The sequence below is a fragment of the Quercus suber genome, unplaced genomic scaffold, assembly GCF_002906115.3.
Source record: "Quercus suber isolate HL8 unplaced genomic scaffold, Cork oak 2.0 scaffold_549, whole genome shotgun sequence".
In the NCBI taxonomy this organism is placed as follows: domain Eukaryota; kingdom Viridiplantae; phylum Streptophyta; class Magnoliopsida; order Fagales; family Fagaceae; genus Quercus; species Quercus suber.
In genome coordinates, this window is record NW_027069997.1 from 224,329 (window position 1) to 238,015 (window position 13,687).

At 35.3% G+C, this 13,687-nt stretch overlaps 2 protein-coding genes across 2 annotated transcripts; one reads left to right on the forward strand and one right to left on the reverse strand.

Moving 5' to 3' along the window:
* The first annotated feature begins 1,042 nt into the window (after positions 1-1,042).
* On the forward strand, positions 1,043-6,269 carry LOC111988804 (PI-PLC X domain-containing protein At5g67130). The gene is made up of 9 exons (XM_024020599.2): positions 1,043-1,339; positions 1,421-1,543; positions 1,690-1,827; positions 2,174-2,272; positions 2,376-2,679; positions 2,768-2,991; positions 3,076-3,162; positions 4,486-4,936; positions 6,018-6,269. Exons 1-8 carry the CDS (start codon positions 1,223-1,225, stop codon positions 4,663-4,665), a joined length of 1,272 nt encoding a protein of 423 aa, XP_023876367.1. The 5' UTR covers positions 1,043-1,222; the 3' UTR covers positions 4,666-4,936; positions 6,018-6,269.
* A 410-nt stretch (positions 6,270-6,679) lies between these two features.
* LOC111988805 (F-box protein At5g67140) lies at positions 6,680-9,573 on the reverse strand. The gene is given in 6 exon segments (XM_024020600.2): positions 6,680-7,042; positions 7,044-7,082; positions 7,443-7,541; positions 7,821-7,956; positions 9,194-9,340; positions 9,447-9,573. Coding segments are annotated over 6 exon segments (666 nt in total). The 5' UTR covers positions 9,551-9,573; the 3' UTR covers positions 6,680-6,901.
* Positions 9,574-13,687: the final 4,114 nt, after the last annotated feature.

Here is a 13,687-nt window from a genome sequence, read left to right on the forward strand (position 1 = left end):
ATTCTTTATTTATTTTTTTGGTAAAACCAAAATGCATTAAAAGAAACTAAAAAAAGTTAGTGTAAAGAGGCATTGCATCTCATAATACAAACCAGAAGTGTCATAAAATGATAGCATACATAAGTCCACGGGCGGACTATCAAAAAGTATAAAATCTTGACTTGAATTTAATTCCATTCTAACTAAAGCATCTGCACATTTATTCGCTTTACGAAAGCAATGCTTCATCCTTGCTTAAGGAATTTGCTTTACGAAAACAACGCTTCAACCTCGTTTGAGAAATTTGGTTGACGAGGGTCCTACAATCTAAGATAAGAGAAGCATGATGTAAATTGCTAGTATTAAAACTCTTCAGCAATCCAACCTAGCACAACTTTAGCATCAAGCATGATGTAAATTGCTATTAAATGTTGCTATTTATTCTATATGCTAGTCCTCTTTTTACCAAGGAAAAAAAGAACACTTTTGCATCAAGAATGTTATCATATCTTGCTACATCTGAACACACCATAAGTTGTCAAGGCCTAGAGCTCCACCAACATTTATCCGATCGCTTGAGAAAAGATTGAAAATGTCCAAACTAACATTACAGTGGGGAGGCATTTCTCACCAAATACCAAAAAAGCAAGAGAAACTGTCCCAATTTTGACTGCAAAATTCTAGATATGATTCCTCAAAAAAAAAAAAAAAAAAAAATTCTAGAAATATCCTCCGAATGGGCAGAAGCAAAGCATTAGTAGAAGCAAACCTACCCCACCACGTGAGAAGCACCGAAAAGTAACCTGCAAAAAGTGGGGCCCAAAATCCAAAAGCTTAGAAAATACCAAAACCAAAGATTAGGAATTAATAAGAAGCATAATAAAACCAATGTTACCAAGGCAAAAAAAGCATCAATAACGTTTAAAACGATGTCGTCACGACTCTCCGACCTTAATTAAAGCCCCAACCACCCTTGACAAAAACAAAAACTAAAAAGTGTGGGGTTACCTTAAAAATTAAAATAAGAGAATAAAAATAAACAAAAGGTGATAAAGAGCCCGCGTTTAATCTCCAAAGAAAGAAAAAGACCGTGTTACTTTGTCCCTGCTCAACACACAGTAAAATTGTTTCTTTTGCTTTGTACCTACCTGACCTGACCTGAGAGACTGTGAGTGAGAGAGACTGCTTTTTCTCTTCACAGTTTCACTGGTAGCTTCTTGAAAGCTTTGCATAGGAAGCTGCCATGTTGGCGTGTTCTGCGGAGCACCGTAGCGTGTGCAGAGTTTCTTCTATTGCTTTTCTCTCACTCTTCACTCTCTTCTTCACCACTTCCGCTGCTTGCTCCAATGGAAACTGCCAGGTTTTTCTCTTTTCTCCGCTCTCTTCCTCACCAATTCTCTTTCTTTTGTTTAAGATCTGTGCACTTTCAAAATTTTCTCAGATTTTGGAAGCTTGTTCCGCTGCCACTGACTGTGGCACAGGTCTCTACTGTGGCAACTGCCCTGCTTTGGGCAAGACCCAACCCTTCTGCGTCAGAGGCCAAGCTACCATACCCACTTCTATTGTAAGCTTTTTTTTTGTTTTTGTTTTTGTTTTTTGGTTGTGGGTTTGAGCTAAATTGCATGAATCTGTTGTCTTTTATTTGTGCTTTGTGTGAATTTGGTGGTGGGTTTGAATTTTGAACTGTGATGTAAATTCTTTGGAATGTAGGTTAATGGGCTTCCCTTCAATAAGTATACATGGGTGGTGACTCATAATTCGTTTAGTATTGTTGATGCACCACCTTTGCCCGGTGTTCAGAGACTCACATTTTACAATCAAGAAGACACTGTGACTAATCAGCTCAGAGTATGTGCTTTTCTTTTTCTTAGTGCCTAAGTTTTTATTTCATTGATGCCCTGTGATGTGCTGTGCTGTGCTGTGCTGTGCTGTTCTGTTTGGTTTCTGGGAATTTGGTGGAAAGAATAAGAAAGGGACAATTGATTATTACATATCTTAGTGTTCTTGATGCTAATAAACAATGTGATCAGCTTTATTGTGTCCTCTACACTTGTGAGTTGTGACATTTTATTTAGTATTCTTTCAGTCAGTATTCTAGCCCATAAATCAAAGTACAAGATAATTTTTTTTATATCTCTTTTAAGACCTTTTCGTTGTATTAATTTATGTGTTTTTGTTTGATGGTGATGTTCAGAATGGAGTGAGGGGATTGATGTTGGACATGTACGATTTCGATAATGATATCTGGCTCTGCCATTCGTTTCGAGGGCAATGTTTCAATTTTACTGCATTTGTAATCTATTCTCTCCTTTTCCTTAACTTCTGGCTTTTGAAGTTTTGTTTTATAATTTGATTGTGTCAAGCAATTTTACAATGAGTTTACTGTGATCTTCCAGCAACCTGCTATAAACACTTTGAAGGAAGTGGAGGCATTCTTGAATGATAACCCAACGGAGATTGTGACCATCATAATTGAGGACTATGTGCATACTCCTAAAGGGTTGACAAAGCTGTTCACCAACGCTGGTTTGGACAAGTATTGGTTTCCAGTATCCAAGATGCCCACAAAGGGTGAAGACTGGCCCACTGTGACTCAAATGGTACAAGATAACCATCGGCTTCTGGTTTTCACTTCTGTCGCTTCAAAGGAAGCAGAAGAAGGAGTTGCTTACCAATGGAAGTACATGGTGGAAAATGAGGGTAAGTATTGCATGAATGTCATGTTTTTATTACTTTGTTATTTTATAAGCAGTGTCCAATAACAGCCTCATACTGGATTGGGTTTCAGCTGGAGATCCTGGGGTGGTAAAAGGTTCATGCCCAAATAGAAAAGAATCAAAGCGGTTGAATTCAAGAAGTGCGTCTCTTTTCTTTCAGAATTACTTCCCAACATACCCAGTTCAGTCTGATGCTTGCAAGGAGCATTCAAATCCACTGGCTGAGATGGTCGGTACCTGTTACAAAGCAGCAGGGAATTTGATGCCTAACTTTGTGGCAGTCAACTTTTACATGGTATTGTAAATTTGATTCATAGAAAAGAAACATACAGAAATAGACTCCGTTTAAATATCCTTACTGGAAATTAAACTAATGCAGAGGAGTGATGGAGGAGGTGTGTTTGATGTGGTGGATAGAATGAATGGTCCAACATTATGTGGGTGTAGCACCTTGACTGCCTGCCAGGTTTGTTTACTTTAACTCAGTACTACTTGCTCCAATTCCACATTTTTATTAGGTGGTGGTGGTGGTGGTTGTGTTTTGTTTTTTTCTTTTTCTTTTTCCCTTTCCTTTTTGCTGAATTCATTTTTCTTAGTTGATTATTAACAATTTTGGCTAATCCAATGGGTTTGAATCCCAGACTTCACCCTCAGCAGCTAGAGCTGGTTTTTGAAACTCTTTTTTGACCTGAATTCTACTTCTTCTTGATTGCAAAATATTGGGCTGACTTTGCTCTGCCTAAAACTATCTGTTCAATGTAACCAGATGTCCTTGATCTTCCTGAATATTTGTCAATTTTGAGCAGAGTTTATAAAGAATATCAGAAAATTTTGGATACTTTTAGAAAATTTCTTAAGGGATGTCCTCCTGGATTTTTCTCCAACTCAAGGTGTCTGAGTGATGGGGAAGCGCAAGGAAATATTTATTTTAGTTTAATCTTATTGAGTTTATTGTATTTTTATTCTATGCCTTAGTAGTTAATTAGGTTATTAGTATTTTATCTAATTTCCTAGAGTTAAGGGTATTTTTTTTAATCTAATAATTGGGATTTCCCAAGTCATTTAGAATCCAGTTTCCTTAGCCAATTAGAATTGGGGTTTCCCTATTAGGGTTTAGTCTTAGTAAGTATATATTAGCACAATATTGTACTCCTATGGAGAGAGATACAGTTTGATTGATAATAAAATTTTTCTTAGAGTTCTTCCAATGGCCTGATGGTGACTCCAACCAATCATAGGTGCAGCCTCCTAGAGTTTCTCTACTACTTGGTGTTGATTCCAAGAAAACCTAGGTGCTAACTCCTTAGCAAACCTTTACTTTTCTGTTATTTAATTTTTGTTGCATTGTTTTGATTTTGTCCTGCATCAGTAAGTCTACAGTGGGCCAAATAATGCAATTGGTAGGTCACCAAATTATAGAACCATGCTCTTTTTTTTCTTTCTTTCTTATGCATGCAAGAGTATTCATGTGCCAAGATGGGCTGATAGGAAGAAGTTTTAATTGTTGGAGAAAAAGATTTTTAGCCAGCTTCAAATTGATTCAACATTATGTCATATTTTCCTGTGTTGTCTAAACTGTAGAGACCTTTATATGATCATATGGTAGAGGCTCAATTGTTTACAGCTATTCTGGATGTTATGTTTTTTCCATAATTTGGGCAAATATATAATGGGAGCAATTTGGACTCTTTGGGACTTAATTTGTGTAGTGCTTTTCTCTGTGCTCTTCTTACAACATATTGTTTTATGTTATGGAGCTTTATCTGAAAGACTAGATGGGATTTTGCAGGCTGGAGCACCTTTTGGATCATGCAAGAATGTTACTGTACCTAATACAAGTCCAGTAACCAATACTGCTGGAAGTTTCACTGGATCTGTTCAGTTCTCAAGCTCTGCCTCCACTGTCCTTTCTCCAAGTTGCTTGATTCTTTTCTTTTTTTGTTTTCCATTGATGAAGTTTTTGTTATGATTACCATGGCTAATTATGGGACTAGGCAGTTGATGAGCTACTTCTTGCAGAGAGGTTTAGTGTGTTAGTACGTATATTTTATAGTCAAAACAGGTATACTCTACCCCTGCCTTTTATGTTGTGGGGGCAAGGAATGCATGCTAGTGCTGTGAAATTTGATTGTAAAGGAGGAACTTGTTCTTGTATGGAGGCAAAAAAGTAAGGGGTTGCATAGGAAGCTAACGTAGAAAGTGACCTAGAGAGAACCAGAGTGTACCAAGAAGTTATTCAGGTATGCAGTTTATTTCTTAAATCTTAACTGCAGAAATTGGTATTATACTTGCCTTTTATCATGTTTCTCTTTTCTGCCATGCAAAACCTCTATATTCAATGAAGAAGTGCACCTCATTTGCACTTCTTAGTTTGTTTCTGATAATATTTGACAACGAGGTCTCACTTAAATCCCGCAAATTCAGACTGTTTTAGAATGCTTTAATCATGTGTTATAGGACTTCTAAATTTATGGGCCACTACACATTGAATTAAGATATAGTATAGTATGAACTTTACACTCTTGTAATGTTGAGAGGGTAATGGCTTAAAATTTGCCTAGGGATAGTGGCCAGGGACTGTCAGAGAACAGGCAGCTCCCATAGGCACTAGGGTTAGAAGAAAAGGCATTAGTTGACTATGGAAATAATAAAAGTTGCTCAAACTGGGATTATCAGTTCATAAGATGAAGGCCCTTTCCTCAAGAAGGTTTCTCATTTTACATGTTTTTCTCAAAATCAATAGCAAAATTTTGTCATTGAATAAGACAACCACTCAATCTTTGAGTAGCAACAATCAACTTTAGTTATACAAAGAACTAACTAGTGACAAGTAAAAGCTGTCAAGGCAGGGGGGAAATCACTTGGCCATCAGAGGATTACCAACTGTTTTATCCATAATTTCCCTCTGGCAATTGTTTTTTCATGTATATGTTTGATTGACCAGGATAGCTGGTTGTTCATTCTTGTTTTATTCCTTGCAAGATGTTGCCATCTGCAGTAATGATGTTGATGAGAGAGAGAGAGAGAGACTCTCACTGATAATGCTCATTACCTCTTTGTGGTCATTGAAACTACAAAACCATTATATATTTGGATGACTGTCAAATCTAACAAAATTTAACCACAGAGATCCTTTTTTTGAGAAAGAAAAAGTTAAATTCATACTATTGCAAATAATATGTTGTCCACTCCATAGCAAAAATGTGTGAGCTATTGCTGAATGTTTAAGTTGTAGAACTGCAATATCTTCTATGCCCATTTAATTAATCTCATCGTGTTTCCTTGTACTCAATTTAACATTTTATTTTCGTTTTTCTTCAGGTCTGGGGCATAGCATGAAGCAGTGGAATGTATGGCATAGCATGTGTAGAAGTGGTTCCATTATGTTACTAGATTTTCTAAATAGTTGTGTACTACTTCCAATGTTCTACAGTCTTCTTTTAGTTTTACTTGTGCTTCCTACACTCAGGTTATTTTCTTATGTTTTCATATGACTTTGGAACATGCACGGTATCACAAAAGAGTTATATTAGGCTACGTTATTAGAAATGATATATTGTTTGCAGTTTCTCATTTTGGGAGTGGAAATTAAATTAAAAAGTTGGTGGCCCTCAACAGAAATATGGTTTTGAGTTGAGTTATGTGGACGCTCTCAGAGATGAAAGTTTGGTTGGATTCCACTAGATTGATGCTAGATATATGCATATGCCGAACATATGACGAGGTATCTCATGGAGTGGCTCCATGAAATCCTCTCACGGCATGTTTAATACAAAGATGTGTCGATCCCACATTCTGTGAGAGGGGGTTTCATGGGAGGTGGTATAAGGTGTTTTCGATGCATGCATCCGAAACACCTTGTATTTTCTCGTTTTATGGAGCCGTTTTGTAAGATAATTACCTTCTCCATCCAATCAGATTGTGAAACCTGTTGATTATGAACTATGGAACCCACCAAGTTAAAAAAAAAAAAAAAGGAAATGTAAAATAAAAATCAGGAAATTAATTTACCAATATGGCAAAAGAATACAATTGCATGTGTACTGTACAATACAGACGCAGAGACAATAAGGCGAATACTGTGTCTTATTTTGCTGATATATTTATCATAATGATGAAGAAACAATAAAACAACCTGTACATTAGAGCAATTGGAAAAGCAACCACAACATGGGGAACTTATACACGGGCCATAGAGAAGCGCTTCAACATCTCATCAGTCTGGATTTTATCTGAAGGGCTGGACTAATGGTAAGTAAACCAAGGAAGCAGTCAACAGGAACTCTGGTCCCCCATACATTGATGGATTCAAGCTTTCGACATTTATTTACAAGAACAAGAAGACCGACTCTCAGTTACATGACGGCAGCTCCACAGGACTATAGTCTGGAAAGAGCATTAGGTTACTGACAAATACAAATTTTTGTTTCTTCATAGAAAGACCAAAAAGGATATAGGTATGCAAAGCAATGATGAAAATTGACAAACAAAAATAATTCTTGATTTTAAATGACAATCCATGTTTTAATAAAGAGCAGCCAATAATTAAAATCCTTGTCGCACAAAGAATGGTGAGTTTTGGGCAGTCACGAGGGATCCATTGAGATTGATTCAAATTGGACATACAAAATCTTTAACCAAAAATTTTAGGAGAAAGAAGAGAACGAGGCATCCGGTGTAAAAAAAGGAGGAGGGGAAGGGGGTGGGGGGACGGACTTATAAAGTGTTAGTCCACAGGCAACTCACCTTTAAATGTGGACAGCTATTTGCAATGGCGAATAAGGATTCATCTGTGATAAATGTACCTCCAATATTGAGGTGTTGCAAGGAATTAGCTCTGGATATCTGTACAAAACAATCAAGAATCAACTGAGAAAAATAGAACAAAATGCGTCTAAGTTAAGCATCTCATCAGATGCCTGCAAGGTATCAATTCTGGAATGATTTAGACAATGAAAATATACAGAATCTGTGAAGTCATTTAAACTGATGACGAACTTCTTAAAGCCAGATTATCATGAGATCTATTCAGACACCAAAACTGTGAAAGCATTATCCTCAGTTGCAACATTAAAGAAAATTTGTAGAACTACTCTTTATTACTTAATGGTAACTATCACATACCAGTTGAACAACACCTTTGTCTGTGATCCCTGTCATACCCCATAGAGATATGGAAGTCAGGTTGCTGACACATTTTGCCAAAGATATTTGACATAGTCCATTGTCACTGATTTGGCAACCCCAACGGCTCCTTGAACTGAAGGCATGATAAGATAAATCAGGAATTCAAAAACTCAGGAATCAAATTGCTGCCTTTTCAAGTCTTTGATATAGGTACATGACAGTTAGATGCACTCAATATATCAATGAATTAGCTAGTGCTAGTTTCCTGTATAAGGATTCATGTAAAACTCACAAATTTCATATTCAACCTTAAAGATTAAATGACCATGCTTTATGTTACTTTTCTAAAACTATTTTATCAAAATAAGCACAAAAATTGCATCCATGCTCAACTCAATTATGCTTTAACTCAATCAATTTGTGTCAAGTATAAGAACACTTTTCCATAGTAATTCAGATCAGCTAAATGGATTCTCTTTTACCACTCAAGTCTAATCTAAAACATAAAACTGCAGCGATGATATTCACAGTATATGTTTATAACAAGAAACTGCAGATCAGAAAATTGAAGATTTATCAAAAGGCCTCTGGAGTATCATTTGGCAAGGATTAAAGCTGTCTCAGCTAATAAAGGCCATTGAATAAGTCTCTAGTCCTTTTGCAATGCAATAAAACCATTTTCTGGACTTGGCAAAAGTGCTCATTGATTAACTCAGTTACGATTGTCAATTCAATAAGACCTCTTGCTTGATGTTAATTAGGCACGAATTCATGGATTTGGAGTTGGACTAAGGTGGAGAATTGTAAAACACAGATCACCATACAAACTACCCAATTGGCCTAATGCCAGATAAGCTTGATCCTTCTGTACCAATATCTAAATCTAGTCTGACTCAAAGAATTAAGCGACTGGGCACACGAAAAATCTTTTCACAACAATACAGAGCCACAAAGTGAAGGAAGATACCAATAACTGGAATTGGTCCAATTACATAAACTAATTAACTGGAAGGGGCAAATGTGGCCAGTATGATCATAGAAAAGTAATGCCATTTATGCAGGGAATTTCCTAGGGGAAAAAAAAAAGGCCTATTCCTTTTACACCTAATTTCAATCCCATATGACTTCCCTGCATACTCTACGGATAATTCACATAAAGAACCATGCCTAATTTTAGATAAGAATCAATCCTCTAATTCAATTTTCCTCGTCTATTAAGAACCCAATTTTCATTTTTTTCATGTTAAACACTTATCTTAACAGTATTGACTACCATCCTTACAAATTCATAATAAATCAAGAACACAAAAGGACACAATTTAGAAAAAGGAAAAGTATCAGAGATCAATAAAGATAAGAGTGTAGTGTACATGTCAAGCTCTTTGAGGTTGTAAGCATGGCGAACAAGGCGGGCTGTGGAGTCATCGTCCATTTTCCAACCAGCAAAGCTCAGAGTCTCCCTCCGAGCCAGAGACTGCTTCACCCCCTGCTTCCATTTCTTGCACACACTTCTCGCCCTGAGAGTTCAATAACAATAAAACTAATGAATTCAGTTTCAAATGGTACAAAACAAGAAGATATAACAAAACACACACACACACACACACATATATATACACGTACTGAGCCAAATCAGTGAAGGAAGTGATGAGAACAAAGATATGAGCCAGAAGGTCTATGGGTAAACGATCAATCTCTGCCTCTTCCCCCATCTTCTTCACACACATGCGCGCAGAGAGACAGAGAATTACATAAACTAATTAACTGGAAGGGGCAAATGTGGCCAGTATGATCATAGAAAAGTAATGCCATTTATGCAGGGAATTTCCTAGGGGAAAAAAAAAAGGCCTATTCCTTTTACACCTAATTTCAATCCCATATGACTTCCCTGCATACTCTACGGATAATTCACATAAAGAACCATGCCTAATTTTAGATAAGAATCAATCCTCTAATTCAATTTTCCTCGTCTATTAAGAACCCAATTTTCATTTTTTTCATGTTAAACACTTATCTTAACAGTATTGACTACCATCCTTACAAATTCATAATAAATCAAGAACACAAAAGGACACAATTTAGAAAAAGGAAAAGTATCAGAGATCAATAAAGATAAGAGTGTAGTGTACATGTCAAGCTCTTTGAGGTTGTAAGCATGGCGAACAAGGCGGGCTGTGGAGTCATCGTCCATCTTCCAACCAGCAAAGCTCAGAGTCTCCCTCCGAGCCAGAGACTGCTTCACCCCCTGCTTCCATTTCTTGCACACACTTCTCGCCCTGAGAGTTCAATAACAATAAAACTAATGAATTCAATTTCAAATGGTACAAAACTAGAAGATATAACAAAACACACACACAAACATATATATACACATACTGAGCCAAATCAGTGAAGGAAGTGATGAGAACAAAGATATGAGCCAGAAGGTCTATGGGTAAACGATCAATCTCTGCCTCTTCCCCCATCTTCTTCACACACATGCGCGCAGAGAGACAGAGAATTTTGCCCGTGGTACTACGTTGTGGAAATGATCGAAACTCTTAAGGTAGCTTTAAGGAAGAAGAAAGCTCTGAAAACAAGTTAAGGGTGAAAAAATGTGCTCATGTTTTCGTCATCCACTGTTTCAACTTTCAAGAATGAAGAATCTACGCCTTCCTATTATTATTATTATTATTATTTTGGTAAGAATATTATTACTTTTTATTTTAGTATTTGTAAAGGTCAAGAATCTATGTTCAGAGTTTGTGTCCCTTGTCCGTTTGGGATTTTATACAATGTTGGTGTTGTCGTGTTAGCTCTACATGCTCCTCCATCCTCATCCATTGGACAATAACAACTCCAAAACTGAAATTAAATAATAATAATAGTAATAGCATTATATTACTACTAGCCAAAACATTCTATGTAAAAATTCATTTTAATTTAATAAGAAAAACTAATTTGTAGTACTTCAATTAATAATTGTATCTAAAATTTTATTTTGGGAACTTAATGTATTGTATTTTTTATATATATTTAAGAATTTAATATAAAATGAGTAAAGGGAGAAAGAATGTGATAAGTTAAGACTGTGGACGTCGCTACTAGTTTGTACTCCTTAAGGCTTTCAAGCATAAGCATAACAATGCCTCTTTTTGCTAGTTAATTTCTAATGCATTAACCTTTTAACCAAAAAAAAAAAAAAACTGTAAACATTGTACACCTTGCATGTATGGAATTCTTTAAAGGTCTGTATCACTATTTGAAAATATTTATATGCATGCATTAATCGTTAGGGGTAAGTTATATATATATATATATAGTGAAAAATTGTAAAATTTCAAAAACTTAGATAGCAAAATATTATAAAATCATAAAAATCAAATATTTTTAATTTTATTTATATATATTAAATTTGTTAGGATTGAATTGTATGTAGATAATTTTTTTTAATATAATACCACTTGATGATTTTTTATAAGATTATTATTTTAAAAATATTTCCATTATAATATAGATTTTCTCTATAGAATACCATAAAATATTTTTCATTTCAATTTCAAGATCACTACCAAATACAAAAAGAAAAAGAAAAAGAAAAAGAAAAAGATAACTTGATTTTTTTCTGAAAAAGAACTCATTTTATGCATATGACTATATATATATACACACAAGCGATTATTGCAGCATAAAATAATTTCTCCCCATTCTGAATCATTACAGTTGCATCTTTAATCTCTACCTTACCTTTTCTTTGTTGTTTTTGGCTATTTTTCCTTTTTTTGGGCAATAATCTGATCTGTGCCTTAGGTGTCAATTCCTCAAAAGCACGTTACGTGTTTTGACAAAAGGATGAAACGTGGATTGATGGAAATCCCACCACGTGAACACTTAGCACAATTCCCACTTCAATTAAACTTGGGGTAGATGGTTACACTTTTTTTTTTTTTTGGGGATAATGACACGTAGATGTTTTGACTTTACACTACAGCACATATTTAGTCTAAATTTATATTATGAAAAATTCTTAGTTTATAGTTTCAAAAAAAAAAAAAAAAAAAAAAATCTTAGCTTCCTAGTATTAAAAAAAATTATTTTGTTTTTGTTTTTGTCTTTGTTGATAAATGATTGTATATTAATGTATTTAGCAATGCCAATTTGATTATTTATAATTTTTAAATATTATATGAGCTTTTTTTTTTCCTTTTTTTCGACACTTCTAACTTTAAAATCCTGGGTTGTCCAGCCTTTATGGGTAAAGCTATTAAACTGTTGAGTGGCAAAGCTTGTGTTTCTGGTCTAATCAATAATTTCTTCGGGCTTATAATTTTGTGATCAATGATTTTTTTTTGTTTGTGCATGTGTTACTTCTTTGACCTAAAGGGTGTCTAAGGGCTTGTTTGGTTTTTTTTTTTTTTTCATCACTCATCACTCCTCACTCAATTTTCATCACTTATCACTCATCACTCATCACTTAAAATACCCTAACTCCTTAAACCCCAGCCGTTTGGCACCATCACTCAACTTGTCATCACTCAAAATTTTCAACTGTTTGTGGGTCCCATACCTGTAACTTGGTGCAGCTTTTACTTTTTACTTTTTTTCCCCTTCAATCCCTAATACCCAAACTCACCAAACTCTCTAATAAAAAAAAAAGAAAAAAAAGAAAAAAAAAAACCTAGAAACCAAACTCACTGAACCCAGTGAAAAAAGAAGAAAAAAAAACTTAGAAACTCAAACTCATTGAACATAGTGAAAGAAGAAGAAGGAAAAAAAAAAAATAAAAACCAGAAACCCAAACTCACTGAACCTAGTGAAAGAAGAAAAAAAAAAAAAGCCCCTAGAAAGCCGAACCTAGTGAAAGAAGAAGAAGAAGAAAAAAAAAAGAAAAACTTAATGAAGAAGACCAGACCAGACCCAGCGTGAAAGGGAAAAGAAGAAGAAGAAGAAGTCACCTGGTGTGAAAGGAAAAAGAAAAAAAAAGAAGATGAAGAAACCAAACTCACCAAACCCAGTGAAGAAAAAAAAAAAAAAAGAGGGTCAAAAGTTGCGGCTGACTTTGACTGTGGGACTCAATATGTAGTTTTAATTACGAAAATACCATTGAAAATAGAGTTATGGAAACTGAAAACACCTGTTGTTGTGTCTTTGTATCTCGTCTGTGCTTACCCGAACCTTTGGTGCTCCGTTGTTGTGTCCCCTTCTTATCGTCGTTGGCACCACCCTAGGTGTAAAGTGAATTCCTAGAACCTGACTGTAAGGCCCGTTTGAGCCAAGAGAGGGCGTGTAGGGCATGTGTGTGGTATAGGGTTGCTTAGGGTATGTGTTACGAAATGCAACGGTTGTGAGAAAAACATGATAACTGAGTGTTAAAATTAGGATAGTATGGATAAGTTGTGGAGATCCAACTCCTCTATCAGCTCCAGGACTGATTGTCCTCCTGATATTGTAGATAATGAAGGTCACACTGCTAAAAATAATGAGTTTCCTGCTAGATCTAAGCACTTTAAAGAAAGCATTCTTTGTATGGATAATACTTCTCTGAGTGGTGGTTCTGTTCATTTCAGTTGTTCTCCTAATATCACCTTTGCTTTGAATGATTCCAATATTGCTAAAACTTTGGCTTTGATGGAAGAAGATGACACTAAAATTGTTTCTGATTTTCCTCCGATTGAACATCATGTTAACCAATTAAGAGTTTTAACTGTTTTGAATAACAATTTTGAAGTTGATTTAGTTCCCCTATATGATGAATTTATGCTTGTTGAAAATAGAAGTAAAAGAAAATATTTTGAAAACAATTTTGCTCAGTCTGAGAAAAACCGTGTTAAAAGAAAATAGTTAGAAAAAATGAATCAATTGAAAAGACATTTTTTTTTATTTCC

Excerpts from the sequence above, each read along its gene's own strand:
- LOC111988804 (XM_024020599.2), top strand. The coding sequence starts at position 1,223 with ATGTTGGCGTGTTCTGCGGAGCACCGTAGCGTGTGCAGAGTTTCTTCT. Across the intron at positions 1,544-1,689 it reads CTACCATACCCACTTCTATT|GTTAATGGGCTTCCCTTCAA; the intron begins GTAAGCTTTTTT and ends TTTGGAATGTAG. Across the intron at positions 1,828-2,173 it reads CTGTGACTAATCAGCTCAGA|AATGGAGTGAGGGGATTGAT; the intron begins GTATGTGCTTTT and ends GGTGATGTTCAG.